General features: G+C 38.1%; 1 protein-coding gene across 3 annotated transcripts; it reads left to right on the top strand.

The window, feature by feature from the left end:
• Positions 1-421: 421 nt before the first annotated feature.
• LOC139966375 (galactosylceramide sulfotransferase-like) lies at positions 422-27,695 on the top strand. 3 transcript variants are annotated; one of them, XM_071969317.1, is made up of 6 exons: positions 422-604; positions 11,199-11,487; positions 12,672-12,753; positions 16,542-17,013; positions 19,098-19,112; positions 25,721-27,695. In XM_071969317.1, the coding sequence occupies exons 2-6, from the start codon at positions 11,399-11,401 to the stop codon at positions 26,488-26,490; spliced, it is 1,428 nt and encodes a 475-aa protein (XP_071825418.1). In that variant the 5' UTR covers positions 422-604; positions 11,199-11,398; the 3' UTR covers positions 26,491-27,695. The 3 variants fall into 3 exon arrangements, with proteins under 3 accessions (XP_071825418.1, XP_071825408.1, XP_071825426.1); XM_071969307.1 differs by lacking the exon at positions 422-604 and adding an exon at positions 611-752; XM_071969325.1 differs by lacking the exons at positions 422-604; positions 19,098-19,112 and adding an exon at positions 611-752.
• The last annotated feature ends 18 nt before the right edge of the window (positions 27,696-27,713 follow it).

The raw sequence follows: 27,713 nt of genomic DNA, 5'->3' as shown, positions 1-27,713 counted from the left end.
ACTTTTCTTAAAAAGTATAAGAATGTTCTGTCTTTATTCAGCGTACTACGAACCTCTAAGGTGGAAACAGCTTTGCACCTGTTAGTTCTTACGTGCTGCTTTACTGAGGTAGGTGTTTGAAAGATAATGAGATACAATTGCAACAGTTCGTGGCAACATAAACAATGCCGCGAGCCTGTATGGAAATCTACTTGAAATAGCAAAACGATTCAAGTGTCACTTCACCGTCGTGGAGAATGAATACACAACTATGTTTAGTCACGCCACTCATGAGATCCCCCCCCCCCTCCTTTCCCTACGTGCTACTCATCCGGACCTAGGACGCACATAAATTGTGTTAGGACGCCCTTTCACAATGGTTCATTCTTGCACATTAGTCGCCGCTCTCCATTTATTAAATCACTTCAATCCTGCCAGGAGCAGCTGTTGTACAATTTGTACAATTTTTTTCCCCTACGACTTCAGCAACGCCACCAATCATCGGTGTGTACATAAATGAATTACATTCGATTTGATGACCAATGCAAGGATGACGTCACACGGTAATCGTTTAATCGGTTCCAAGAAGAACGTCAACACAGTAACGATATAACAAGAATAAAAGGTAAAAGAAAGTGCAGTACTGGGCAGTACTGGGTGAAGTGTACGCGTTTCTATACCAGAGTTCAAATCTAACCAAGAAATTACGAAGTAACTTGGAAAAACTTGTCACAAAGAGATTGTACTTTTACGGCAGTCTTGTTCCAATGTTGGTAGGTATAATTTATCTAGCGTTTTAAATTAGGATTATGTCATTATTTCTTGTGTGCGTTTTGTCGTACAAAGACGAGGGGTTTGGACTGCAGTTTGGTCAGAAGCTCAGATGGACTTTCAGTCACTAATCTTAGCTTTAAATTCATTTAGTCACCAGTTCCGCGACATGATATATGTATGTATTTTAGATCCTCCTGCAACTTGTGCAAGCAGAAACTCTCGAAGAAGACTCATTGGCTTATCAAAGCCGCTAGCTGACCGAAGTCAGTCTCTTAGATTCATATTTAACGTACATGATTATGAATTGTCAATTGCCAACAACTCTGTAACTGGACGACATACATTAATAATAATAATAATTTTTTAATAAGCAAAAATTTATAGAGCGCTTTATGCAAAGGCCTCAAAGCGCTTAAAACAAACTGTACACAAATATGCAAGAAAAATCACTGTAAATTTTGGAATAAATGTGTTTTTAAGAGACGCTTAAAACAGTCAACCGATGTTGGAGTGACTCGAACTCGGGACCTTATGATTGAAAGGCACCGGCGTTTAGCACTGAGCTAGCACTCCTAGTGTAACAGACCAATACACAAATTTGTCTTCAATGTTAAAAAACGAAATTTCTAAAGTTAGGCCTAGTGAGAGTACTTTTACCAATATTTTTGTATAGATATTTTACATTATCAGTTGCCCAGAAACATAGCGAGACATTGAAAGCAAACAAATTCACTAGTAAACAGCCCAGCTAGGCCTAAGTCTACTCTAACTGTTCAAACGTTTTTTTCTTGTAAGACATGATGGTGCGCATCGTTCATGACGTAAATACCAGATTCTATAATCGATCTTTATAAATTAAACATTTGTTTTACATCAGAAAGCCTTTGTTTGCCATGTCACAAGGAAAATGTTGAGTCACCATGTTTGCAATTCCTTGGCTAACACAAGTTTACAGTTGATATTTTGAAAACAATTGAATTTAAAATTTGCCTCTTCCAATGTGGGCCAGAGAGGTTTGGATTATATATTGTGTCTCATGTTCTTTTTAGTCTCTTTCAGGGAGTTAGGCCTATCTATTTGTTAAGAATTTGACCCTTGCCTTAGCTTAGTGTAATTTCAGATTTCGTTATAAAGTAAATCTGCTGAAGGGCTTAAGACTAAGGGTAGACAAACTTATTTCATAGATGGAAAGATATGGATATATTAAACACATACCACCGGACTTGAAAAATTTCATATCTTCATCTGACAAAATGCAATGATGATGCAACCCAAATTAATTTAGTGTTCAAGACTAGCAGTTTTAAGGCCGTAATTTTTTCCTTTTCAAAATACTGTACTTTGGTATACATGTGTCTTTAAAAAAACAAAAAGCTTTAGAACAGTTTGTATAAGAATTTGACCATTTTGCATAGGATAGGCATAGTATATACTAGATCAATTATTCCCTGGGATGTGGTGGTGAGCAAGTAAATTCATTAAGGTTTCGATTGACTCTTAAAGCAGCTTCAGTTGGCGGGATCCAAAGTTAGAAACAGTGAAAAATGATTTTGATTTAATCAGTATCAGTACTTACGTATGTACATTACTGACACATGTTAGTATAAATTACAAAGCAAAAGAAAAAACAAAACAAACCTATCTACAGTACAGTACTTGGATCTTTTCAAAAGGGAAGCAATCGATGATACGAAAGAAATAAGATATATGTAGCACACTGGTGGCTGGCTGTACAGTAAGCAGGGCTTCCAATGCACAACGTGAAGTGTTAGCTCAGTGGTTAACACCGGTGCCTTTCAATTATAAGGTCTCCGGTTCGATTCACTCTCAGATTAATGTATTTCGTCCAGTTACAGAGTTGTTGACAATTAACAATTCATAATCATGGACGTTAAATATGAATATGAGAGACTGACTTCGGTCAGCTTGCGGCTTTGATAAGCCAATTAGGCTTCTTCGCGAGTTCCTGCTTGCAGGAGGATCTATACATATACAACGTCATCATACAAAATTTTGATGAATAAAATATATTTCGCTATGAATTTCGAGCGGATGTTTTTAACATTCATGTCTAATTCTATGATGCATATACTGTATTTTGTATTTGAAGGAAAAACAGTGGTCAGAAATGATGATGTAATCTATTTGGGACAAATAACTAATTGACAACCAAGCTGTGCCTGATGTGGTAATTTTTATTACTGTACAGTAAATATGAAAAACTCTGTCGAGTCCAAGGGATAGGAAGCCATGCTGAAAAGTACCTTATAAAGCTGATATATATATTAATAAATTAAGATAGTACCGCAATATGATTTGATTATTTAACATGTAAATTAAGATAGTACCGCAAATGATTTGATTATTTTTGATATGTATGTATTATATGTAAATTAAGATAGTACCACAAAATGATTTGATTATTTTTGATATGTATGTAATATATATGTACAGTATAAATTTGTAATATAGGCCATACGTAGTTCAAAGTTATTTTGGTGAAAGCAGCATTGTTACAAACGCAGGATTCTGTGTCCCTGACATAATGTTTAAGCCACGGATGCAAAGTATTCAAATTGCTTGCACCTGGCGGTCGCAACCTTTGTATAAGAGACTTCAGAGTAAAACAAACCTCAAGTACACACTCACAACTAGGCCTATGCAAAACATAAAAGAAATTGTTGAATGAAAATCTAAGTTTTGTGGTATTGTCACAGATTCTTTTCAAGAGAGCAGTCGACAACAGTGTAAAGACGGACAGAGAGAGTATATGAGTTTCACAAGTTCAATATAATTGTTAACAACAATAATAAAATTAATATTGGTTACATAGAACAAAATAAATCATCATTTTTCTATATATATCCTTTTAAACTTCCACTTCTATACTTCATATGGCTTTCTTTCTTATGGTCCTAGTTTTGTTCGTTGAGGGTTCTGTCAACGTTTATTGTTACTACACAAATGAATGTTCTTTCTTTCTATATACGAGCGTCGGCCTTTTCCTTTTCGTAGTTTCACGTTCTCTTTCTTTCCTCGTTCAAGCTTTAATTTAGTTTCTTCCCTGCCTCTTTTGCCATGGTTTTGCTTTCGGTTCAAGACCGAGATTGAAAAGAGAGAGAGCACGTGGCTTTACTGTTCTATTTATACCCGATGCCGACGGAATTCCGATACTCGTTAGCAAAGAAATGATTACGTAATGCTTAAGGATGCACAAAACCATGGCTAAATAATTAGCATCCAATTAACTAAACACGTAAAGTAATCAATAAAATACTTGAGGGGGTTATCCCCGAACGGGTTGTGACAGGTATAGGCTATCATATGTGTGCACTCAAATATATAAGTTACGCCTTGTTGTCACATACAGTAAGTACGTTTCGACAACAAGCATTCATGGTACGAAGATGCACTTGAATTGTTTCTGAGACTATCACGTAATCACGAATCATTGTTTTGATCAGAAAGTGTTATGAGTTGAAACAAGCTATGAATTTTGTGGGAAGCTAACATGCCAGATACCGAAAAAGGATTTTTCATCTCACAGACTTAGTATCTCTCTTGCAACCTTTTTGCGTTCCCTTTGACCACGGACTTCAGTCAATTTTTATTTGGTGCAATATTCGTGTGTAAACTACTGTACTTCGTGCATGGTCAAAAGTAGCTGTTAAAGTTTGATTCTTTCAATCGACAATGTGTAAAATGTTATTCACATAGGCCTACTGTGATTTTCTTGGAGCTGGTTGTTTGCAAATACTGCAAAGTGCCTCCAGAAGTCCAGAGAATAAAAGGTGGGTCAGGTTTTGAGGATTAGCGCATGTGTAGTTGAAACTCCAAAGTTGAACAGGCCTATGTACATGGGATTTGCACTAGTGAAATTAGTGAATTGTGTGGAATTTAGTGAGAGATATATGCACTCTGTAGGTATGAGGATTTGTGAAGAGTTGGAATCGCTGCAAAGTCAAAGTGGAATTACTACGGATTTGGCGAGTAGGGAAGTAATAGGGCGGATGAAATAGGGGCTGGGCGGTGAAAATGTGTTGTAAGGACAGGACAGGCGAAAAGAGGGGCAGGGCGGGCGAAGCTAGGGCACTGGGACATCTGCCATGCATATAGTGTAGAACATTCACACAGTACAGGCAGTGATACGATCGCATCTTTACAACAACTAGTCGAGTGGGTCATACAATAAACGCAATAATGTGTTCGATCGGGACACAAGCTTTTTTGGGGACTTACGCCCCTGGGGCGCAAACTTCTTTTTCTCTAGTATCATTACTGTGGAAGTTGTGACCACTTGGCAGTTTCTAATCACATCATTTTACTTCTTTTGCTGTACCCCAACAAGAATGTAGCCAACAAGGTTACAGTATTGAATAAGGTCTCCCGTTGCCTTTTGCTTCGAAAGAAGAACAAAAAAATCTGAGAGTGTGTCCACAAATGGTGGGGAACTACTGTACTGTACAAAGTGTTGTATAGTAAATTGTATCGTATATTTTGGCAGGGGTCTAAGAGGCTGTTTTGCCAAATTATGTGGGTCATTTGGCCCTTTGCCGAGCTGCTTATTTTTTTACCTTCCAATACAGTAAATATCACAAGATTGTCTGCATTCTTGGGTAATGTTACATGTGGATTTTATATGCTGTGTATATTGGCTGTAGATGGGCTACTGTAGGTTACACACCAGTGCACTGCAGTTATTTGTTTAAGCTTCTTGGACTTTCAGAAAAAATCCATCATCTTCTAAGGTCACCAGAATGTAAGCTTTCTAAGACGTTGGTAATAATCAATTTCAATTCAGTGTCATTTCCTTTATTCCAGTACAAATTGGATAAAAACAGGACCATTGTCACACATGAAAGAGTGGATTTTACACACTTAGGGAAATTCTTAAGGATTTTTTGGGGGGTTTTCCCTTGGAACAACAAGGCTTTCCTTGTCACTTTGAAAATAAGTAGCCAATAAAACAAAACAATATATGTGCACTATACATAGGAGAAATGTGTACTGTAGGGTGGTATATATTAAAGACCAGCTTTTAAAAGGGTGTGATACCAATTTATCATTTTAAAACTATCTGCAAGTACTTAGTTACAAGACAATCTCATTTAAACAACTATCTGTAGTTATCCACTGGACAACCTCCACAGCTTGATGTTGGTTGTCTGAACAGAAACTTGGTCATTTCGGATGACCGGAGTACCATTAAATGTGGTTACAGTCTCGATGTGAAAAGGACTGCGATTGTGAGGGGATCAGGTTGTTTGGTTTTTGTGTCCAGGATGTACAGTATCTTGGGTGACTTTTCTTTAAAAAAAAAGTATTATAGAGATTTGCAAATTTCCATACCATGACCCATAAAATAAAAACATTTTGTTAAACTACTGTACTGTAAGGACTGTACTATAGAAGAGGAGAGTGTTATTGTGTCTGCTCTTGTGGCGGGATCTCCCCTATTACACCGACAGATTTATGGTTTAAATCCCTGAATTCCAGCAAGTTTAACATCATGAAGTACTCCCAAGTCTTCAACAGCAAAGCCCCCCCCCCTTAAGAAAAAAAGTGATCTTTGATAACTTATCCCAGTGCTCTCCTTCCTCACACCCCCCCCTCAATAAAGAAGAAACAGAGGAGAATAAGTTGCTGTAGTTAAGTATAATCCCATTGAGGTGTATTCAGGCACTTGGTTTTAACCTTTTGACTATGTTCACAGATTTTAGTCGTAGTCCGTAGCAGGGCAGCTTAATTGCAATTAACGTGTGCACCGGGGTTACAATCACTTCAGTACTATCAATATTTGCATCTCTTGGAGTGCAAACATGCAACGTACACTCAACAACTTCTTTTCTTTTCTTCTTTATGTTACAGTGGCGGAGCCAAACTCCCCGTTAACGATTAAAGTTGCTTTTGTACTGTATTCAACTTTGAAAGCTCATAATTCAGTCTTTGTACTACAGTAGGTAGAGAGCAACTGCCAGCCCCAACATTGTTGTCAAGTCTAGTGTTAGCCTTAGCAGTTGTCATTTCCATAATTACTCTTTCAGTGTCTGGTCTGACATTGTTTGTTAATGCCTAACATTTATAAATCAATGTCAGTTTCAGATTTTCAAATCTCAGGGGGTTAGATTCAGTGTCGGCCTCGATGTCGTCGCGAACTCACGCCCCACGTCAGCCTCGTATCGCCGTACCGGGGAGAGTCTTTCTTCCCAGACTATCGGAATCGTGATCTAAAATAGTGGGTGATGGGTCGTCAAGCTTTAGTTTAGTTAAATCCCGAGGGTAAGGAAGACAACAGAAGCTCAATTGAATCCCAATCCATGGGATGATCCTGGTTGAACACCGGCTTATACCAAGCCTTCCCTTTTGCTACAAGTGTTCAGAGAGCTACGAGGGAGGCGTGTAAATTGTTCCAGCTCTCAGAACTGCCATATCAACGTCTTCATTTGAGAGGGTACCTCAACGTCTGACCATTTTTCTCAAATATTGAGGAAGGTGAAGGCACCTCAATTTTGTCATCACTGCAGTGCAACTACTGCTTGGTCTAATTTCAAACCATTGAAAGAACAGAACCAACCCCCATTTCGCATTATTTTTATTATTAGGCCATGGTTCCTTGTGAAGATTTGAACCTCATTGTGGGGTCGGACACTCTGTCCGCTCGCTACACCACGCACTCACCTAAAGGGGTAGGGTGTGGGAGGGGGTGGGGGGTGTCCCGAGTCAGTTAGCATTTACAAAAGACATATTTTTTGGGGTGACAATGTTTCTGATGGAATCTGACTTTAAATTCCCCTCCTGTACAGTAAGACAGTGATTTGTGTTCTAAGTTTTGATACTTACTATATTGTAGGTACAGTACATCAGTATAGTACTGTTTATCAGTGTGTCATGTGTATGCATGCAGTTGTTATATATAATCTAGTCAACTGTAGTCAAATATATGCAGTCAACTGCAAATGGAATCAATGAAAGTGCTGTGTCATCATCAATCAATGGAGGGAGTTTTTTTCTTTCTTTTGAGTGATTTTGGTACTGAATAATTTAACGGCTCATCATGGCTAGCGTACCGAAATCAAATGACACACCAGGGAAAGAATGAGTTTGGCAGAGTCTTAGCACATCTCAAGTAAATAATTGACAACAGAAGTAATATTCTAAAGGATACTTACAGGTCTATGTTAGTGTAGAGGTTGACGCTTTCAAGATGTTGAGCTCATGTTTATTTCTAGGATTTGAGTTGTCTTGTTAACATATTCTGTGAACAATACAATGGTGGAGTGCAGGACCAGGGTGCACTGTATCTGTAGGGCCACCTGAGAGGTTTTCATCCTTCTTCTCTTCTCTTTATATCTCTTTCACTTTTCACAAAGGCTTTGTTGCATAATAGTCTGTATTACAAATGGTTACTGTTTCCTTTTGCTTGGGGAGCCAAAAAGTTGGGCTTGAAGGGTCGGATAAGGAGCTGAAAAGGTGGTGTTTTTTTTTCCCGTTTTTTTTGAGAAATATGCAAATGAGTCTTGTACAAGCACACATCTGTTTAAAAGCCTGACAGACAGTCTAAGACTGAAGGGTTGTCTTAGAAATAGGTATAATTAATGCAGAATATTTCGTCTTCTTTATGTCGCACAGTCGTTGACTACTTTTTTTATCTGGGTAGTCGGGTTTTGCCATTGAAGATATAACTGATAGTGTAAAATACTACTGTATAGGCCTACAGTACAGTAGTGTTGACTGTTTCTTGATTGAGATTTCTTAAACAAGGAGGGGTTTACATTACTAAGTTACCGAAGGTGAATACTTACAAGAAACTCTGGCAGTGAGTTTTGGCCTTTTGTTTTTCGGCTCTCATTTTGTGGATATTCATAATTTTCCCGCCAGCAGTCTCTCAGAACCAATATATAATTAGTAAGTAGTATTTAGTTAAAATTACAGGAAAATTCCTTTCAAACTGTTGTTGTGGAATTCTAGGAAAGTCTACATAGTTGTTTAGAAAAGTTCTCTATTGTTTGTGAAATTTTGAGAAAGAAATACAATTGCAGTTTTCATGTCATTTTAGAGATTTCAACTGACCCTAAAAGAGAGTTTGTCAACCACCTGGCAACATTTACTAATATAGCAAATCAAAATGAAAGTGATTATACACAGCTGTGTGTAGACCGAGTGGGCAAGTGTCATATCAGTCACAATGTTTTTTAACCATAATCATACATATTAAACAAAATATTAATAAATAATGCTGGTTTGCTGGGACATGTACAGAATATTGCAAAAGAATTAGAGTTAATTCAATCATGTTGACTTCTTGAGGGCTGTTCTTAGTACAGTGTTTAATATGTGTTCTTTTTTTCTCTTGTCGATTATAAGAAATGAACTGCAAGGTTTATCCAGAGATATGACCATTGCCATGTAAGAATCACCCCAGGAGGTGGCATCATTTATAAGTCCTTTTGTCAAGCTGGCAATGCATACAAGTTTCCATGGTTACAAGGTGAAATAATTTCTTTTAAGGTGCAGGGTGTGACCTGTACAGTAAGATCCACTTCCTTCAGTGCAGGGCGGGGTCTTCAACTTAAAGGGTGTGAAGACTCACGCAAAAAGAAACGTCTAATGCCGGTAATCTGACCTAGTTTCGAATGAGGTGTAACAGAAGTGTTAGACACCACCATCGATCGCAGAAAATACACACACCCACAGATTGCTACCATCGGTAATTAGACACTAGTGTATAGTCAGTACATACAGCTGCATACAGCTGCAATACCCACATCACAGTGTACAAACAATACAGCGATGGACATCTCAGGTCCAGCTAAAGATAACAAGGTATCACGTTTCATTACTGTACTGTCTGCATTTTGTAGCGACACGAACAAACGTCACTTGCCAGCAACGGAAAGTTGACTTTTTCAGATGGCCGCACGCGGTTTGGGGCGAGTCTTCAATGCCTTTAATTACCGCCTTATATTAACCACTATCCTTTAAGTCTATGTATGATCAAAATCTATTAAACCCAGCGTATCCTGTGAACTCTGGTATTAAAGTGCATGAGAACAACTCAATTAAGACAATTAACTAATTATCTTTGAATTAACTACAGTCATAGAGAAACTCAAGATGATTTGTTATATTATATCATTTCTTCTATGTACAGTATTCTTCATTGGAGGCTATAGTGATGACGACCTCAGTTGTCATAGCAACAGTTGACATGGTAACAAAAAGGAACCTTCCTGTGTAACAAGTCTCAGGTGATCACCCTTGATACCTGTAGGATCAGTTGACCATAGAGTCCCCTCTTTATTCCTTTCCATTTTAATAAATTGCATTAATCTTGACAGGGCTACAGCTTGCGAGTATATCGAGTAAAACAGCGTGACCAGTTAATCAACAGATAAATACTTCCAGCTCTCGACGTGTTAAATTTTCACCCTGTTTTTTTTGCATTGGCATAAAGTTAAATTTATTGATTTAATTAGCACAGCTGTGTCGTTATTGATTTTGCTTGAGGATTCATCACATGCTTTACCAGCCAGCCAAACAGATCAGGTTTTTTTATACTGTGATGGATTTACTGTACATATCTATATACAGAACCCAATATTGTCGTGATACATCTAAATATTTTGAAAATTTGAAGGTTATCACTTTTACAATACAGTAGGTCGATCTTTGTGGCATCACCTGTTGACTGGAGACTTACAGTATTAACAACGTGCAGCACTAGCTTAATACAGAGTGGTATACAGTATATCATAGCATTTTGATAAAGAAAAAAAGGCCATTCTATGTACTGTACCTACAGTATAGTACAGTACAAAATCTATGCTTTTATTCTCTCAGATCTCATAAATTTATGAAATCAATAACACTTGGTCGGATAAACTGTTGATGGTGGCTTGTACAGGTAGAGTCAGATCATGGCATCAGTGCAGTGGAAAAAGATATTTTTAATGCTGGTAGTATGTACAGTACTATACAGCTCTGAAGCTAACACTTAAAATATCCTCAACCCTCTTTTGGAATAAACTCCCACTCAACATAAAGAATGTTGTGTCTATGGAGATGTTCCAAACTGTTTTGAAGACACACCTGTTTTCATTGTTATAATTGTTATGTTTACTCTTATTGTATATTATGTACATATCTTTCACTTTCTTTTGTACAGCGCGGCGAGACTTTATCGTAAGTTTCGCAATATGAGAACTGTTTATTATTATGTACATGTACAGTATGTGCACATTCTCACTCGTTGCATACAGTACCTTTGTTTTTTTTTAATTTAGTTTTGTATCTAATCAGGTTTTTATTTCAAGACGTCCCCATCCCCCTCCATCTTGCTCCTATTGCACCTATAGATACTGTACACAGTATGTACGTTGTTCATATTGGACTTACAGCACAACCTCTTAATTGCACAATTTTGTATATTTTTCTCCACTCCACAGCTGGTGACCTAACCTGACCAATGACATCATGAGAACAACCACTTCATAGTCAGACACAGCATGAGACACTCACTATGAATAGCACAAAGTTACCATAACTTACCATTTAATCCCATCTTTGACAACGCTGGTGCCTGATACCCCACCCCCTCCCCGCTTACCTCAAAAAACCTGTTATGGGCGTAAACTGGACGTGAAAAATGGTTCGACAAACTTTCAAGATCTCGTTAGCGGCCATTGCCTTTTGCAGTTTGAGCATCATCTTCAGCATTGGATGGTACACCAGCTGGTGAGTGGACATTTATTATTTATATCTTTTGATAGCTCAGGGCTCGCAATTCTTCCTCAGATCTAATCTTTTACTAGCAGAGACAATTTGAGATCAGTATTTATCAATGCTGGGCATGCAATTTGTATGCTGGACATCCTTTTTGTGGACAGTTTTCAACGGTCTCACTTTATTTGGAAATATTTTCAAATGGGAAAACAACATGAAAAACACAAATCTGGATTAGACTGTGAATCAAGTTTATTGCATACTGTGCTGTATGGGTGAGGTGGGGTGGGGAGGGGGGATGGGGATGGGCCAGAGAAGGAGACCTGAACTAGCATACACAAGTCTACAAGTTCTGTTAAATGTCTATCGTACACACACGTGTATGTACGTTAAATGCAGTTCATGAAATCGAAGGCAAATTATGTTTTTATCAAACCAAAAATCAAACTTCAGTTTATTTATACCCTTCAAACTTGTTCAGCTACAGTAGTAGGTTAATATGGATTTGTATCAATCATATTAATAGGTGAGGTTCTACACATTGCACGTATAAAAATTCACAAAAAATATTCTTTAAATCTGTTGCGACCCCCCCCCACCCCGCCCTCACAAAGACTATGCACAAGGTATTGTAGCAAGTACACTTGAGAACAAAGTTTATCGTGCAAACTATTAACCTGGTCACTGCAGATACTTAAAACCCCTCTGGTACTCCAATAACCCTAGTGCATTTGTAGCTGAGTCCGATGGGTAGCGAGCCCACCCTCGTGGTTGTATGAAGGCATAGTTGCATAATTAGAGAGCAAATACATAAACACACGATGAAGTCGGTTAACAACTGCCAGTCACAGATTTCCGTACCTAAAGTGATGTAAGCCCTGTAATATCGCTTACTATCATCAAATGTATGTGAGCTACTCTCAAAAGCCATGTACAGCTACTGATGTACTGTACGTGTATGCATGTCATGGTTCAGGAAACAAAAATTCCAGCGAGAACTCAAGTTTAGCCCTGGAGGAGGGTGTTTTGAAGGACGTAGGTTGTTTTTTATAAATACATGTAGATCTCTTGCTTAAACTTGCGAAATTCTAGGCCGGAGTACCTCTGTCGCAAGTATTAAAATACTACTTGGGAGAACTGTGAGCGAGCATTGACAGAATCGGTCGTACATTATTTTGATCTTTCTCTCGCTGCAGGAGTAACGTGACTGGGCCCAAATCTTTCAAGAGATTGGTAGATAAAATACCAAGCAGCAGCAGGAGGCTCTTCGAGGAACAGGTTAGTGGCTTTGGCGCATGCAAGCCTGTCTAAGGGGCGTCACCTGGGACATCATTCATGTGGCCACGGGTCAATACAGCCCGGGCTTGGGAAAATATGGGATACATTTTTGATAGATCATGATCTCATTCTTGCAAAAATTCTTCACAAAGCTATGAATGTACCATAAAGACTATGAATAGGTGGCGTGGCGAAGTAGTTGAAACCCCTGGGGGGGGAGGGGTGCATCCCCGGGGATACGGCTTTTGATGTACCTGTTGGCCGGTTGTCCTGGAGGTGATTTTTTTTTATTCCAGATTTGCAGGCAATGTCTGTAACAGTTGGTGATAAGAAACATAAAAAGTCCAGCACATGGATGGGCGTGAAATTGCTCTAGTGAGCCTCAGTGAAATTTTGTATCCAATTCGTAGACTACCCCAATGTAAGAAGCTCTCAACCACCATAACATCCCTTCTCCCCCTCCCAACCAAGGGAGGTGCAACCAAGAACTCTTTCATAATCCAAAACCTCTTTTCATTGATGATAATAATAGTAAGTAATATTTATATAGCGCATAATCAGCAAAGCTGCTCAAAGTGCTTTACAAATGTAAAACCTAAAACAAATAGGAACAAAGACCAAAATATTAAATATATAGAACCAATAAGGCACTAAATGTAAAAGCCTTAAGCAACAATATAAAAACACCGATACTAAACGATAATAATTAAAGCCCTTAAAGGATATACCTGTATATTCCCAAACAAATTCCGAAATATGTAAATAGTAAAATAGTTTTAAACAAAGAATACACAAAATGGCAAACATACTGTGAGTTGGCTAACAGATACTGTATGTCAAAACTTCAATTCCAAAGACCCCAAACAAATAGTTACAAGACCCAAAGTAACAAGCATGATTCCCATTCAATCTGGTATTAAATGGAAAAAGTAGGGCTAATGAGAAAAACTTCTATTTGTTGGTCTTGATAGTCCTTGCATTTTGAAGATAAGTCTGGAAATATGAGGAAAAATCCTGATTTTGAACACTTCTTAATAGGATATAACTTGATAAGCAAGCAAGCAAACAAGGTGTTCGAAATGTGAGATAGGTTAATAATATAAATCAAATAAAACTGTTAGCAAACTGCTTATCCACTAGAGAGCCTGTGTAATAGAGTGTGTAAAAGTAAGTTGGCCTGACGTTTCGATCCTAGCAGGATCTTCTTCAGAGGCTAAATGACAAGTAACAGTAACAGAAGGGACAAAAACACGCACAGAATACAGACAGGTTAATGAGCACGGTGAACACAATTTGAGATACATGTAAGGGGATTAGTAGACAAGGGATGGAGAGAAGAAAGCAACAGGGGAAGAGGAGAGGTTAATAATATGAACAGTAACTGTATATCAAACTGTGTTGAAACGTTGTGGCTACAGTATGTCACGTCTGGGATACATGGCTCTCTGAATGACCCCCTCCAGGTACTAATTACCGCAAACTGCTGAAAGGAGTTGCTACCATGTACATACATTTGGCAATACATACCATTGTTAGGCTTCATATACTGTAGGTATAGTAGCCTAACATTAGGTCATGATTAGTACTTAGCAGATTTTTCCTTATCTTTAACTCTCATTCCTGCCTACCCCCCCCCCTCCCACCAACCATCCTTTGCCAGTTCTGATTGTAAACAGTCTTTAAATGTGGGTGGAATTATATCATTTGAAATAGCTCTTTAACAAATTTATTTCCCTTTCATGCTAGAGAAAGACTGTTATCAATGAATGTTATCAAAATACCCCACAGTTAGATATATGTGGGTAACCATTTACATGGCTCTAGAGTTTGGATGGGGACGTTATATGACGGCCCCGGGAGCAGGAATGGGAGCGAATTCACACCCCTGCCTCGTTATCCTCTGAACACTTATTGGAAAGAGAGGCCTGAAATAAGCCAGTGCTCATCCACGATTTAACATGGATAGGGTCTCAAATAAGCTACTGTAAGGCTTCCTGATCCTTGGGTCTCTAAACTAAACTAAACTGTATCTGTTTAAGGAATGTATCTTCTAAGAGGATGACCAAGCAATTCCATTATATGCATGAGTAACATTTGTATGGTGTATACAGTGTATATATATATATATATATATAGTGATCATGTAAGTAGCCAAAAAACATTTGGAAAGGTACAAGCAGACAGTAAGTATACAGGCGTATATGTTTTATTTGCTCTCCTTTTAAAGCTAGGGCCCTACACAAACACAGAACGTCTTAGTATGTGAAGGCTCTATGATGGAGCAATGGGAAACATGTAACAATGTTTCCCTCTTCAACTCATTGTAAATGAGGAAAAGCATACAGCACATATATACTAAGCTTTTATCATGTTTGGATGATATTTGCCAAAATATTGTCTATTAGTTACAATCAGCTGCTACAGGAACCACCACATGGCCATCTCTTAATTATGTCAACAAAAATGGACGAGGAGAGAAGTGCATGTTCTATTTACTGTAACCATGGCATTTAAAGTAGGCAGGGATATTGGTTAGTCTGAGTTGGGTTAGGTTTAGGGAAAAGGGAAACAGCTGTTCTTCTCCGGAGTTATGAAAGCGATAATCTACGTTAATAGTTACCACGTTAATTTTTGTCCTGTTCGAATAAACTGTTTCTTCAAAACAACAAAATGCTTTCACGTTGTTCAATGTTTCATGAATTTTTTTTTTTTAAACCTCAGATTCTAGAATTTCAGGCCAAAAGTGTGTGTTTTTCAAGATGCAAGTTACTCCTCCCCACAGAATTGCATGTCATTGCTTTTAGCCAAAGTTTGTCTTTACTGTGAAGTTTAGTTTGATGAGAAATACTTTAATTTTGGTATTTCAAGAAATGTAAGGTCAGAGTTAATTTTAGACTGGTTTTAGGTCAGTTTTTGTTTTGATAATGTACATTCAAAATGCAAGCACTGTATTTTTAACCATCCATGTTAAAGCAAGAGTGTTCTCTATTTTGACATTTTTACATTGTTGCTAAGGGATATTTTGATCCAGACAAAATATGACACTCATATAGCAGACAATAACTTTCACACTGTTAGCTGGAGTTCCCATCTCAATAACTTGTTCCTAAGTCTAAATATGTTTGTTTGACCATAAACTAACCTCACCAGATTTAAACCCTTCTCTGCACTGGGAAGAGAATCATAATAGGTGGCCTGTGATGTACAGTATGTTATCACCTCGGATGTCTTTCAAAGGCTTTACTTTCCTATGAAAGGCTTACTGTGTTGATTTGCCCTTTTAAAACTCAGTTAATTGGGAAGACTGTTTGCTTAAATAAAGTTTCCAATATATTCTCTCTTTTACTCTTTACATTTAGTATTTCATGATTATGCAACTAAGTTTGTACAGAAATATTATTATTCCTCAGTAGATGAATGATTTGTGACTTATTAAGAGAAGCATCACTAACCCAGCTGTTGCCAGATGCTTTCAACATATATTTCATTTAATTTAAGGGAAAAGAGTGCTATTTTCAGCAGTTTTGACATACAAGATGCAGAAAATTCCCCAAAATTTAGTTAAACTATTGAATGTTGAATTTGAAGACACCCGACATGTAAGTTGTAAACCATAAGCCCTTGCGGGTTTCTTCCACATTTGTGGTCACTTAAGCGTCGTAAAACTAACTATTATTACTATTGTTATGAAACCATAAATTGTGAATGTTGACTTAAACTCGAGGGAATAATTTTCCTCCCACTTTATCCTCTTTCCAACGACTATATTCTCGTCTCTGCCCACACAGGCATCGTTCGACACCATCCGAAGCTACTTTGGTGCTTCTTCGCAGAAAAACTTCACCGTCCTGTCTCCTATCTCTCAAGACGAAGAGGCCGCTAACATTTCAGTGATTCATGACATAGTTCAGGTGCTTCAAACATCTCCAGAAGACACTGCAGGAGGAGAGCGGAATGACAGTTTTAATCAGTCCAAGGAGGAGGAGTTCAAGGGAGAGGCGGGGACCCCGCCGGAAGAAGAAGAAGAAAGGACCTGCGGCCAACCAAAGAATAACATTCTCTTTTTCAAAATGCACAAGTGTAGCAGCAGCACCATACAGAATATATTGATGAGGTACGGCGACCATCACGACCTCAACTTTGTCTTACCGCCGAGGGGGAATTACCTCGGTCACGACTTTTTTAACACGCGCACCATGCTCAAGTTTCCCGTGAAGGAATACAACATATTCTGTCACCACACAAGATTTAACTTTAAAGGTAGGTGCACGCACAGCAATAATTTTGTTCGGCTTTCGAGGTGGACGTAGCTGTCCCGCACTGCATTTGCATTTTCACCATCTATCCCGTGCAATATTTTACCTTTGGTCCAATCAGGACAGAAGGTTCTTAGATCTGGAGGTCCAGCAAATATCAGCTTAATACAGAGTGATATATGTACACTAAATTAAAGCACATGTGGATTCTTCTTTACTATTATGATTATGTAAATATAAATATATATATATATATAAATATGTCACCAAAAACAGAACTAGTATTGTTCGATACAGGTGACAAACGCATACTGTGGAATTACGACCTTCCTTACCGGTTTCAAACCTTTGGACATACAATCAGCGTCCATAGCCTAGTTGGTTAGGGTGTCCGCATATAAAGCGGGAGGCCCAGGTTCGAATCCTGGTTGAGGCTGGAAGTTTTTCACTGTTCTAAATTTGCCAACTCATTACGTTTTCAATTATATATATATATATATATATATATATATATATATATATATATATATATATATATATACACACATACATACATACATAACCATATTCTTTACAGTTCTCCACTTTGCATTAAGAAACACACATGCTGTACCATGTGCCTACAGTGTACTATATCTGTATCCATATATGTATATAGCTGATTCATTCCCTGCAGTTGTAAAGGATGTATGCAGATGTACACCACATCCTGTGATGTAATTATTCACTCATTAAATATTCATGCCACAATACATCCCCACTACTCACAGCTTGATATTCAGTATTGCAGGAATTGCCTATATAATGAACGGCATGCACTGTGGACTCCACACAGTCAGAATTTTTACAGTACTGTGAACTCAGATGGCAATTGGCAATGTTAAATTTTAATGTCATTGGTAACAAGCATTGCAGTGTACAAGTTTATCATGGATATTTTCTACTTGACAACCCAACACATTTAGTGTAGCACTATAATTGTTTTTCTTTCCAAACAAAAGAATCTTTGTTGGCCTAAGATTTTGAATTCAAACTCAGAGTATCAAGTCACTGGTACGAATTTACTTCTTTGTAAATGGTTTCTAATTTCTTATGGCGCGAGAAAGCGGAATATATTACGTACAAATATATATGCTGTACTTGCTAAATACATACATGGTTAACTTCAAAAATGCATTTTAGACATTACATATATAAATATGTCTAAAATGTATTTTTTTTTTTTTTTCTTCATGGAAAGGTAACTTCCTGCAGTATGTAGTGATAAAAACTTAAGACTGTCCATATTGGTTTCAGAGTGGGCGAAAGAGGAGGAAAAGGTTAGGGGATGGGGGAAGGAGGGGTGGTTGGATGTTAAGGTCTAGAGTAGTAAAGTGTACCTGTTTAAACAGGATATTGTTGGTGGTAGTTTCAGAAGGGAATTGTCCCGATTCATACTAACAGAAAAATGAGGCAGTGGAAATGTCCAGGGAAACGCTGAAAACACAGAAGACTTCTGTAATTAACTGTAAATACTAATCCCCTTACATCTATCTCTTTGTGTTCACCATGCTCATTAACCTGTCTGTATTCTGTACATGTATTTGTCACTTCTGTTACTGTTACTTGTCATTTAGCCTTTGAAGAAGATCCTGCTAGGATCGAAACTTCAGGACAACTTTCTTTTACACATTCTCCTACACAGGCTCTCTAGTGGATAAGCAGTTTGCTTACAGTTTTATTCTATTCTTATTGTAATCATGGTTATTAGCAGTGAGTGAGCATTTTGAGTACAGTATATGGACATCTTGTCTTCACTATAAATCAACAACAACAACAAACAGACTGGTTTATTTTACAGTAAACTACACCTCTTTCTGTATGATGTTATCTCTGCTATAAATTTATACATTAATCTTCTCAGAATAAAGTTTACCAAACCTTTTGGATATTTGGACAACCTGAATTTCCGAAAGTCCAGGTTGGGATTCATAAAAAAAAAGCTACAAACTACCTTTAAAAAAGTCATCCCAGAGTTTTGTCAATCTATTAACTTTTTCGTCAATCACAAAGTTGTTTTGTTTCTGTTCCTTCACGATTTCCGTAAAGATTTGCAACAGCTCGGTAAGTGTCGTCAAGGCCAGTGTTCCCCGCCCCCAAGATGGGGGCTTTTTTCTTTAAATCACTTTTTATGCAGTATTTCATTATTTTCTCAAACTTTTTTGAAATTTTTCTACTCTTTTACATTTACTGTATCTACTTTGCTTTCAAAAAAGTTAGTCTTTTTGGAAAACAACACCAAAAAGTCATTCATTGGTCCCATAATGAATACATTTATGCATTTGAAGCACAGATATGGAGGGGTGAGGAGATTTTAATTCCTCCCCTTTTAATCAGTTCTTTGCATTGGTTTAGTAAGAATCCTGGAAAGAAGAAACTGTATGCTGCAACAGTGTGATCTGCAATCTTGCAACATGTGAGGATTTACAATTTTTAACGTTTCTTCCGCAACATGTCTATTCATCGGTCAGTTGAGTAAGTTAGCATTTACTCTTGTAAAATATAATTGTGGAACCCTGTTTCGTGATCTATCATAGTTCATAACTTGACAGCAGATCATGGTATTTCCACACATAAATATACACACAACCATACACACAAAAAAGGCAGCCAAAATATGACTCAGATGCATTCAAAGTTTGACATTCTTTCCTGACTATCTCGGAATATCCGTGATTTCTTTTCTACCTCCGAGATTTACACCTCTCAATTTCCGTGAATTTCTAACAACAGCCTTGTATCATTTGATCTGTCGTTCGCATGTTTTTCATTACTTATGGATATCCAACCTGCAGGAGGACAAAAGCTATTATCCTATCACACTGTAGCATACGCAAATTGGAGCCTATACCGCAATTTTTGCAAAGTTCTGTATTTTTTTTTTTTTACCCCAGGCTCATCCCTGCTACCTAGGACTTTGGACAAATGATCAATATTTTGTTGACCCACTGTTTGGTCGCGCCCCTTGCATAGTTTGCAGACCTTAACTTTACATGACACTCAGCAAAACTCAATATGCACTCAGAGTCAATATGACTCCCGCTTCGATATCGATCTCTTGGGTGATTAAAGGCAAAATGGAAACGTTATCTGTTGCATAAAAATTCGCCAGGAACGATGAAATGAGATGACACTTCAAAAGGCAGCGATTGCCAATGAAAACAAGTTACAACAGTGTATATTTACTTTAAATGTTTGGGAGTGTTTGTGTCTGTTGGTTTTGTTGATTTATGAACATGCAGATGATTGTAGCCAAATAAATCTATTTTAGCTTTAATGTTAATCCACACAGACTGCTGTCATATAGGTCCTATGTCGTTTTGCAAGACTTGACAAGCTGCAAACTCTCTAATTGCAGTTCATCATGTTAGTACAGTGAGTTAATCGATCACTAGTTGTAATGCACAACTTCAGTCATAATTTTAAAGACAATATCTTTTTGAAACATAATTTTGTTAAGTTTCAAGGCAACGGAATATTTTAGAGGGCTCACCTTAACTTGTGTTGAATTCTAAAGCACTTTTCTTTTTTTCATTTGGCAAAGATGCACTGTAAGGGGTTTCTCGAACCTGTCAAATCACCCACCCCGCCGTACACAAGTTCATCCGCCTTGTGAGCGCTTGCACACCATTGTAATTCTTTGAATCAGAGCTACAGTATATGTAAACAGAACTTTGAACATTAGCACCAATATGACTGCAGTGCTTTCTGTAGACATATCGCACATGAATGAAAAAGACTTTGTGAAAGTAACCGAAAAGCGAAATTACAAATTTTTTTTTTCCTCTGCCAGAGATTTTTCCAGACACTATAGTCCTAAATAAACCAACTGTAACGATGCAATTTAGTGCTGTTGAAAGTACAGTAGTATATAGTGCAGTAGTATATAGTACATATAGTACAGTACTATATATATATAGTACAGTAGTATATACTGTACATACAGTATATATACATACAGTAACATATACATACATTTATACATATAGTACAGTAGTATATACATATAGTACAGTAGTATATACTGTACATACAGTAACATATACATACATATAGTACAGTAGTATATACTGTACATACAGTAACATATACATACATATAGTACAGTAGTATATACTGTACATACAGTATACATACATACAATAACATATACATACATATATACATATAGTACAGTAGTATATACATACAGTATACATACTTACAGTAATATATACATACAGTAGTATATTAGAGTAGTATAAACATACAGTATACATACCCACAATAATATATACATAGTATGTACATATAGTATGACAATAGTATATACACACAGTAGTATATATAGTACAGTAGTATATATAGTACAGTAGTATATACACACAGTAGTATATATAGTACAGTAGTATATATAGTACAGTAGTATGTACATATAGTATGACAGAAGTATATATAGTGTATAGTAGTATATATGTAGTATACAAGTACAGTAATATGCATATATGCATGGCTTCCGTTGGCACAGGGTGTTGTATGGGCTGGAAGGAAGGCGATGGGGACTCAACTTTAGGAGGCAACAACACAAATGCTTTTCAGATGTTGGGAATCTCAAAGATTTTACCTGGAAGAGACCATTCACATTTTCAAATCCTATTTCAGTTTCCAGTAGAAATACTCTATTGACAGGTGAAGGTGGGATGGAATTGGGTGGGGCGGGGTTTCTAAGTCTTTGATGTCATCATAAGTGTGGCAGTGTCATAGTGGGTCTTCTTTCTCCATCGTCTCCGGCCTCTTCCACTGCTGACTTCCCATTCCCTTTCCCCAGAGGGAGGGACATAAGGGACCTATGCCTTCCCTCTCCTCTTCCCTTCTCTTCCCTCTGCCTCTGGGTGCATAGTTCAAACTTATGTCATGTACAGTAGGCCTATAGTGAGCCTCAGATCACTATATATAGGAATTCTTAACCTCCACATTATCCATATATGAAGAGTCATAGTGAACAATGAACATGTTTCATTCAAGTAAAATACTCAAATGCCTCTTTGTGCTGTCCTCCCATCCCAACTCTCATCTTCCATTCTCCCCTTCTCCCCTTCCCCCTCCCCCCCTCCTGATTGCATATTTAGAAACGTCTGTCATATAAGGGTTCAATGAGTTTCCAACACTACTTCATATAAATTTGTACCAGTTGTATACATCAATCTCCATATAATAAACTAAGTCATGGGGAACAATAAACATGGTATCATTGAAGTGAAAATATTCTAATTCTTTGTGGGTGTGTAGTTAAATTCCCCCGTTTTCTCTGCCCTTTTTCACCTCCTTTCCTCTGTCTTTTCTTTTTCACCTCCTTTCCTTGGCCTTCTTTCCTCTGCCTTTTTCACCTCCTTTCTTCCATTCAGTCATAAGTTTACATTGAGTTGACAACTTTCAATATTACTTTAACCTTTTCATGCTTAGTCAGGGCCTACCCTTTACAGTATCCCTGTAGAGGAGTCATGTTCTATGCTACATGAGGGTGAGTCCGAATAAAATGGGCGGGGGGGGGGGGAAGACGATGGGAGGACTGCACTCAACATTATAGAATATTGGAGGGCGATCAACACTAGTCAATTCAAAGGTAACTTCTTCAGATCCAAAGAGTGGATGAAATCATACCTCCTTCAGTTTCCTACTCTTTGTTTTTTCTTTCTTTGTTTTAATTTTGGTTTTCTTTTGTTTCATATTGTTCTTCATATTTAATATATTTGATACTTTTTCTCCCTGGGTGTCTAACAATTTGTGACTTTCTAGTATATTTTTGACGGAGAAAAAAAAAAGGCAAAAATTTCTTGACTTTTCATTATTGTGATCTGAATGTCTCTGAACTTTATATTGCTGGTTTCTGCTCTCATTTTCCATTTAAGCCTTGCCTTGGCCATTTGGCTTTCTATTGGTACATACAATACACTGTGGGTAGTATGGAGTTTGCATGGATAAATTCTGTCTCAATATCTGGGCATGAAGTGTTTCTGCATGCATTGATGAAGGCCATCGAGAATTGGTGACTACTGTGAAACACATACGAGATATCTCAGTATTTACAAGATGTCTCAGTAGTATTTACAACATATCTCAGTATAAATTTAATGTCTCAGTATATACGAGATATCTCAGTATTTACAAGATATCTCAGCATTAACAAGATGTCTCAGCAGTATTTACAACATATCTCAGTATAAATTTAATGTCTCAGTATATACAAGATATCTCAGTATTTACAAGATATCTCAGTATTTATAATCTCAAGTTCTCAACAAGTGATGACATTTATCCGTGGTGGCTGTGTGTCTGTCTTGACTGAAATATACTGTTATTATTATAGTGCAGTTGTGTCCATTTTACATTTGTAAAACAATGTAAAAAGTAAAAAGAACTGAGGTTAGTGACTATTAGGCACAATTTCTGCTCGGTATGAAAGCAAGCAGTGATATGTCATCAACAGTGGGCTACATTAGGTGTGGTGGCTATGTGCCTGTGCTGTGCTGCAGTAATTAATATTACTGTAAGTGCAAGTCAGTCTGTTTTACATTGTGAAAACAGTAAATATATACTGTACACTAGTTCCTGGTTTGTTCCGATGGGCAATCAAGCCATGCATTTATAAAAGGTAATTGTGGTATATATGGTATAGGTCATTGCTTGGAGTAAATACAAATTCTGTTAATTTCCAGAAAGTGACCTTTGTTGGCCTTGCAAGCACAAAGGCACCCATTTGCAAAGCACAATAGGTTTTATGTCGATACTGTAGCTTTGGTGCAAGTTGTGGAAGGTCGATAGTTTTAGGTTGAACCCATCAGACTGTGCCCAAGTCAAAAGAACAAAAGAATTATAAGTCAGTGTAAGGTGAAGTACAGTGCAAAGTGACTGTGTTTAGGCTTAATGTCAGATCCTATGTTACAATGCAGTTTTTTACCCTAGTAGTTGACGGATTCAATACGATTCATTCATAAAATTATTGCAAAAGCTATCCATCAATTTGGGTATATTTGCGGCTCTTTCACCATTACGGTGATTGTCATATTCAGATGTACTGCCTGATACCTCCGGGGGGGGGGGGGCCAATCCAATGAGGCTCTCCGGTTATGCCAAAAATCAACAGAGTGGCCCTGTCAAATCATTCCCATCTAGCTAGTTGGACCGCCGCAAAACTTGACAAGGTTGCTGTCTCTAACTGCAATCAGCTACCTTGAGGTTGATAGCTACTTCATTTTTTTTTAGGTAACTGTTGCAGAAGAGAGCTTGTTGAAACGTACTGTTCCGTAGTTACAAAGTCTGTAGTTGTTTTAAGCACTTGAACTTGGGTTCTTCTAAGGTCCTTCTTTCATTGTTAAAAAAACTATACGTCTAGAACCTTGAACTATTCGAATCAATCACACAGCAAGGCTATGTGCTAGAGTAATGTATTACCCTGGTTCAGAGATCTGTAAACATTACGGATTACACACGTGAGGACCCAGAGCCGTATATACTGTAGCTTGACAGCGCCATCTATGAGCCCCATTAAGATCTCTCTCTCTCTCAATTGGTTACAATCAGTGTATACAGTCGCTATGTGGTCAATGGTCAGTGGTCATCGGCTTCAACTGCAGGCACTCAAGTCAGCCATTCAGCATCATGCAATGGAAAGCATATTGCATTAAAAATTACAGTAAAACTAGAAAATCCGCCACAAGATTTTGATAGCTCATTATTTTGATGACTCATTCTAAATATCAGACCTGGCAACTCTTGGTTTGGAGGGCTGCAAACTCAGACTCTCGGCTTGATGTGGTATCAGTTTTCAAGCCGCGTAATTTGGTTTTTGGTTTTGATGATATTCATAACCTTTGCATTCATGATGGCTTACAGTATGCATGTATATGTGTGCTTTTGTGACGCCCAGCTTGTTAACACGATATCTCAAGAAGGTCGGACCAATTTCATATTTGGTGTGTAGAAGTAAAACATTAAGTACAAGAAATCTTTTGTTTTTGTTGAAGGTCAAAGGTCATTTGGGGTCACCAGGGGTCAAATTGTGAAATCCTTGCAAACCCAATATCTCAAGAAGATATTTAGTACAAGAAGCCTGTTGTTGAGGCCATGGGTCATTTCAGGACTGCCTGTGTCATTTTGAATTTATTGCTTGTCACATCACTGGTGCTGCTTTTCACTGTATTACTAAGATCTAAGTATGTCGCACATGACGTTACGTCAGATTCATGAAAAACTGCTCATGCTACATCATCAAAACCACAATGCAGTTTTGCGTGATTTTTCCTATTTTAATTTTCGATGAGAAATTTATCGCACTCCAACTATTTTTTTTTATCGTACTTGCATTAGAAACGCGGATAAAATTAAGTGTCGCTATTGGGTGGCAATGATTGTAAGAAAAAGCTTCGGATGCGATTGTATTATTGCATTGCTAGTGGTTAATAGTTCAACAATTACTTTTTTAAAGTAACGTTTTTTTTGGCAGTGATGACGTGTAAAACCCACCCAAAAGTTTTTATATCTATTTTCTTTTATGTTGGATTGTTTCAATTCTCCCTATTCCTCCCCCCCCCCCTGTGATCTCCTATATCAATTGGAAAATGAAAATTCAAGATCTCTCTCAATTTGGGCGGGATAAAATTTTGCAAGTGATTTTCTTCTCTTTCCTCTTTCAGGTATGTCATCGGTGATGCCCAAAGACACAATATGGACGACCATTATTCGAGATCCGGTGGACATGTTCGAATCGACTTTCTATTATCGTAGTCTCGGCAGCAACTTCAAAATTAAAACTAAAGATCCATTAGCTACATTTTCTGGGAATCCCAGCTATTACACCAACAAATACGGCCATCTGACCTTGGCCAGAGACCCGATGATGTTCGATCTCGGTCTGACGAACGAACAAAAGGGGAACGTCAAGGCCATAGAGAAATTGATCTCCCATCTGGACGACTCGTTCGATCTGGTCTTGATCACGGAGTACTTTGAAGAATCTTTGATACTGCTTCGGGACCTGATGTGCTGGCAGACGGACGACATCGTCTCGTTCGTTGTCAACGCCAGAGCGAAGAGTTCCGTGCACGAGATACGGAAAGACGTCCGAAGGAGACTGTGGGAGTGGAACTCGGGCGACGCGATGCTCTACGACCACTTCAACAAGACGTTCTGGCGGAAGGTCGAGGCTTACGGAGTGGAGAAGATGCGGAAGGAGGTGGTCCTGTTGAAAGCCCGGAACAGAGAGTTGAACGATAAGTGTATCCTCGATCCGGACAAGACGGTGAACCAGGGGGGTATATGGCACCCCCAGGGCATCGACATCAAGGGACTGGTACTGAAGGAAGACGCGAAGAAGGACAAGCTCTGCAGCGGCATGGCCAGGGCCGAGCTGACCTTCACGAGTTACCTCTTGCAGAAACAGAAAAAGAAATATGGGATGAGATAAGAGAGTGCAGGTCTGAGGTTTTAGGATTGTTCAATTTAACTTTACAAAGCTCCCTACTCCCCTCCACCCTCACATATCATCAGAAAAAAAAACCTCATACTCTGTAACGAATGGTAAATTTATTTCGGAGCAAAAAGACACGGACAAAGGTCATTTCTACTGCAGGCCGATGAAGGTTTAATAACTTTGCGATTGATGGTTAGTAGATTCAGATGTACAGAGCAGTAAAATTATGCCGGTCCCTCCCGGGGAGTCGCCAACAGACGTCTCCCACCATCTGCACGGTTTAACCCTCAGACCGGGTACCACACAGGTTTCGAAAGCGAGATAGGGCCACGGGGTCAAGCAGGTCACCGCACCCCCCCCCCATTTTGTAAAGTGTCCATGGATGCAGGTACATTCATGGCTGTATCAAGAATTGTTCAGGTGGGCGGAAGCCCTAAAGTGACCCCAGGTCCCCATCTGATCCGACCCTCTAGTCAGGGGTGGGTATTTCAATGGAATGGACACCTGTCTTATTATTTAGTCATCAAGAGATATTACAACTTAGCTGGTTTTACTAGATTTTATTATAACTGTAAATATGCATCCGAAAGGGAGGGGGCGCGTGGAGTCGGGTGGAGTCGAGGGTTGGAAATCAGAATTGAAAATAAAATTGTGTTACCCTGTTCGACTTTGGTGCTTAACCGGATACTTCATAGTTTAATATATCGAAAAATGCAAGTTTTGCATGACCCCCTCTGGATTGACGTTTTTTTCAGATGACGTCCGTGTCAGTTGTACCGCACCATCTAATGGTAGTAAAGGTCTAGCATGATGTTAAACCAAACATTTGAAAATTGATAATAGCCTAATCCAATACACTTTGCTAAAAGAAATGAAATCAAATAACAAAATTGATGATATCAAGTAAAAATAAATTTGTATCATGAGGAGTTCTTGAGTCTGTCTAGCGATCAAAATATGGTGTTCCCTGCCTGAGTTCACCTTTGCATATCCAAAGTCGAATCTCTAAAGAGATGCCTAAGAATTAGTAGAACTTTTAACTTTGTGCTATGAAAACTGAAAGAACGGAGAATTTTGTTTCTTCGAAGGTCACAAAGTAGGAAAACTAACCAAAGATCGTGCTTCCAAGTCTGACTGTACATGCAAGTCGTCCTGTGTAATGTATATAATGTCGAATTGTGATCAAATTTGTTAAATTTCATGTGGCTTTTTCAATA

This window comes from Apostichopus japonicus, chromosome 1, assembly GCF_037975245.1.
Source record: "Apostichopus japonicus isolate 1M-3 chromosome 1, ASM3797524v1, whole genome shotgun sequence".
In the NCBI taxonomy this organism is placed as follows: domain Eukaryota; kingdom Metazoa; phylum Echinodermata; class Holothuroidea; order Aspidochirotida; family Stichopodidae; genus Apostichopus; species Apostichopus japonicus.
Note: the sequence above shows the minus strand (reverse complement) of the source record. Positions and strands in the feature narration are given on the sequence as shown.

Bases quoted from the DNA above. Each gene is read 5' to 3' on its own strand.
- LOC139966375 (XM_071969317.1), top strand. From the start codon at position 11,399: ATGGTTCGACAAACTTTCAAGATCTCGTTAGCGGCCATTGCCTTTTGC. The intron at 11,488-12,671 runs GTGAGTGGACAT...CTCTCGCTGCAG, and splicing joins ATTGGATGGTACACCAGCTG to GAGTAACGTGACTGGGCCCA. The intron at 12,754-16,541 runs GTTAGTGGCTTT...CTGCCCACACAG, and splicing joins GGAGGCTCTTCGAGGAACAG to GCATCGTTCGACACCATCCG.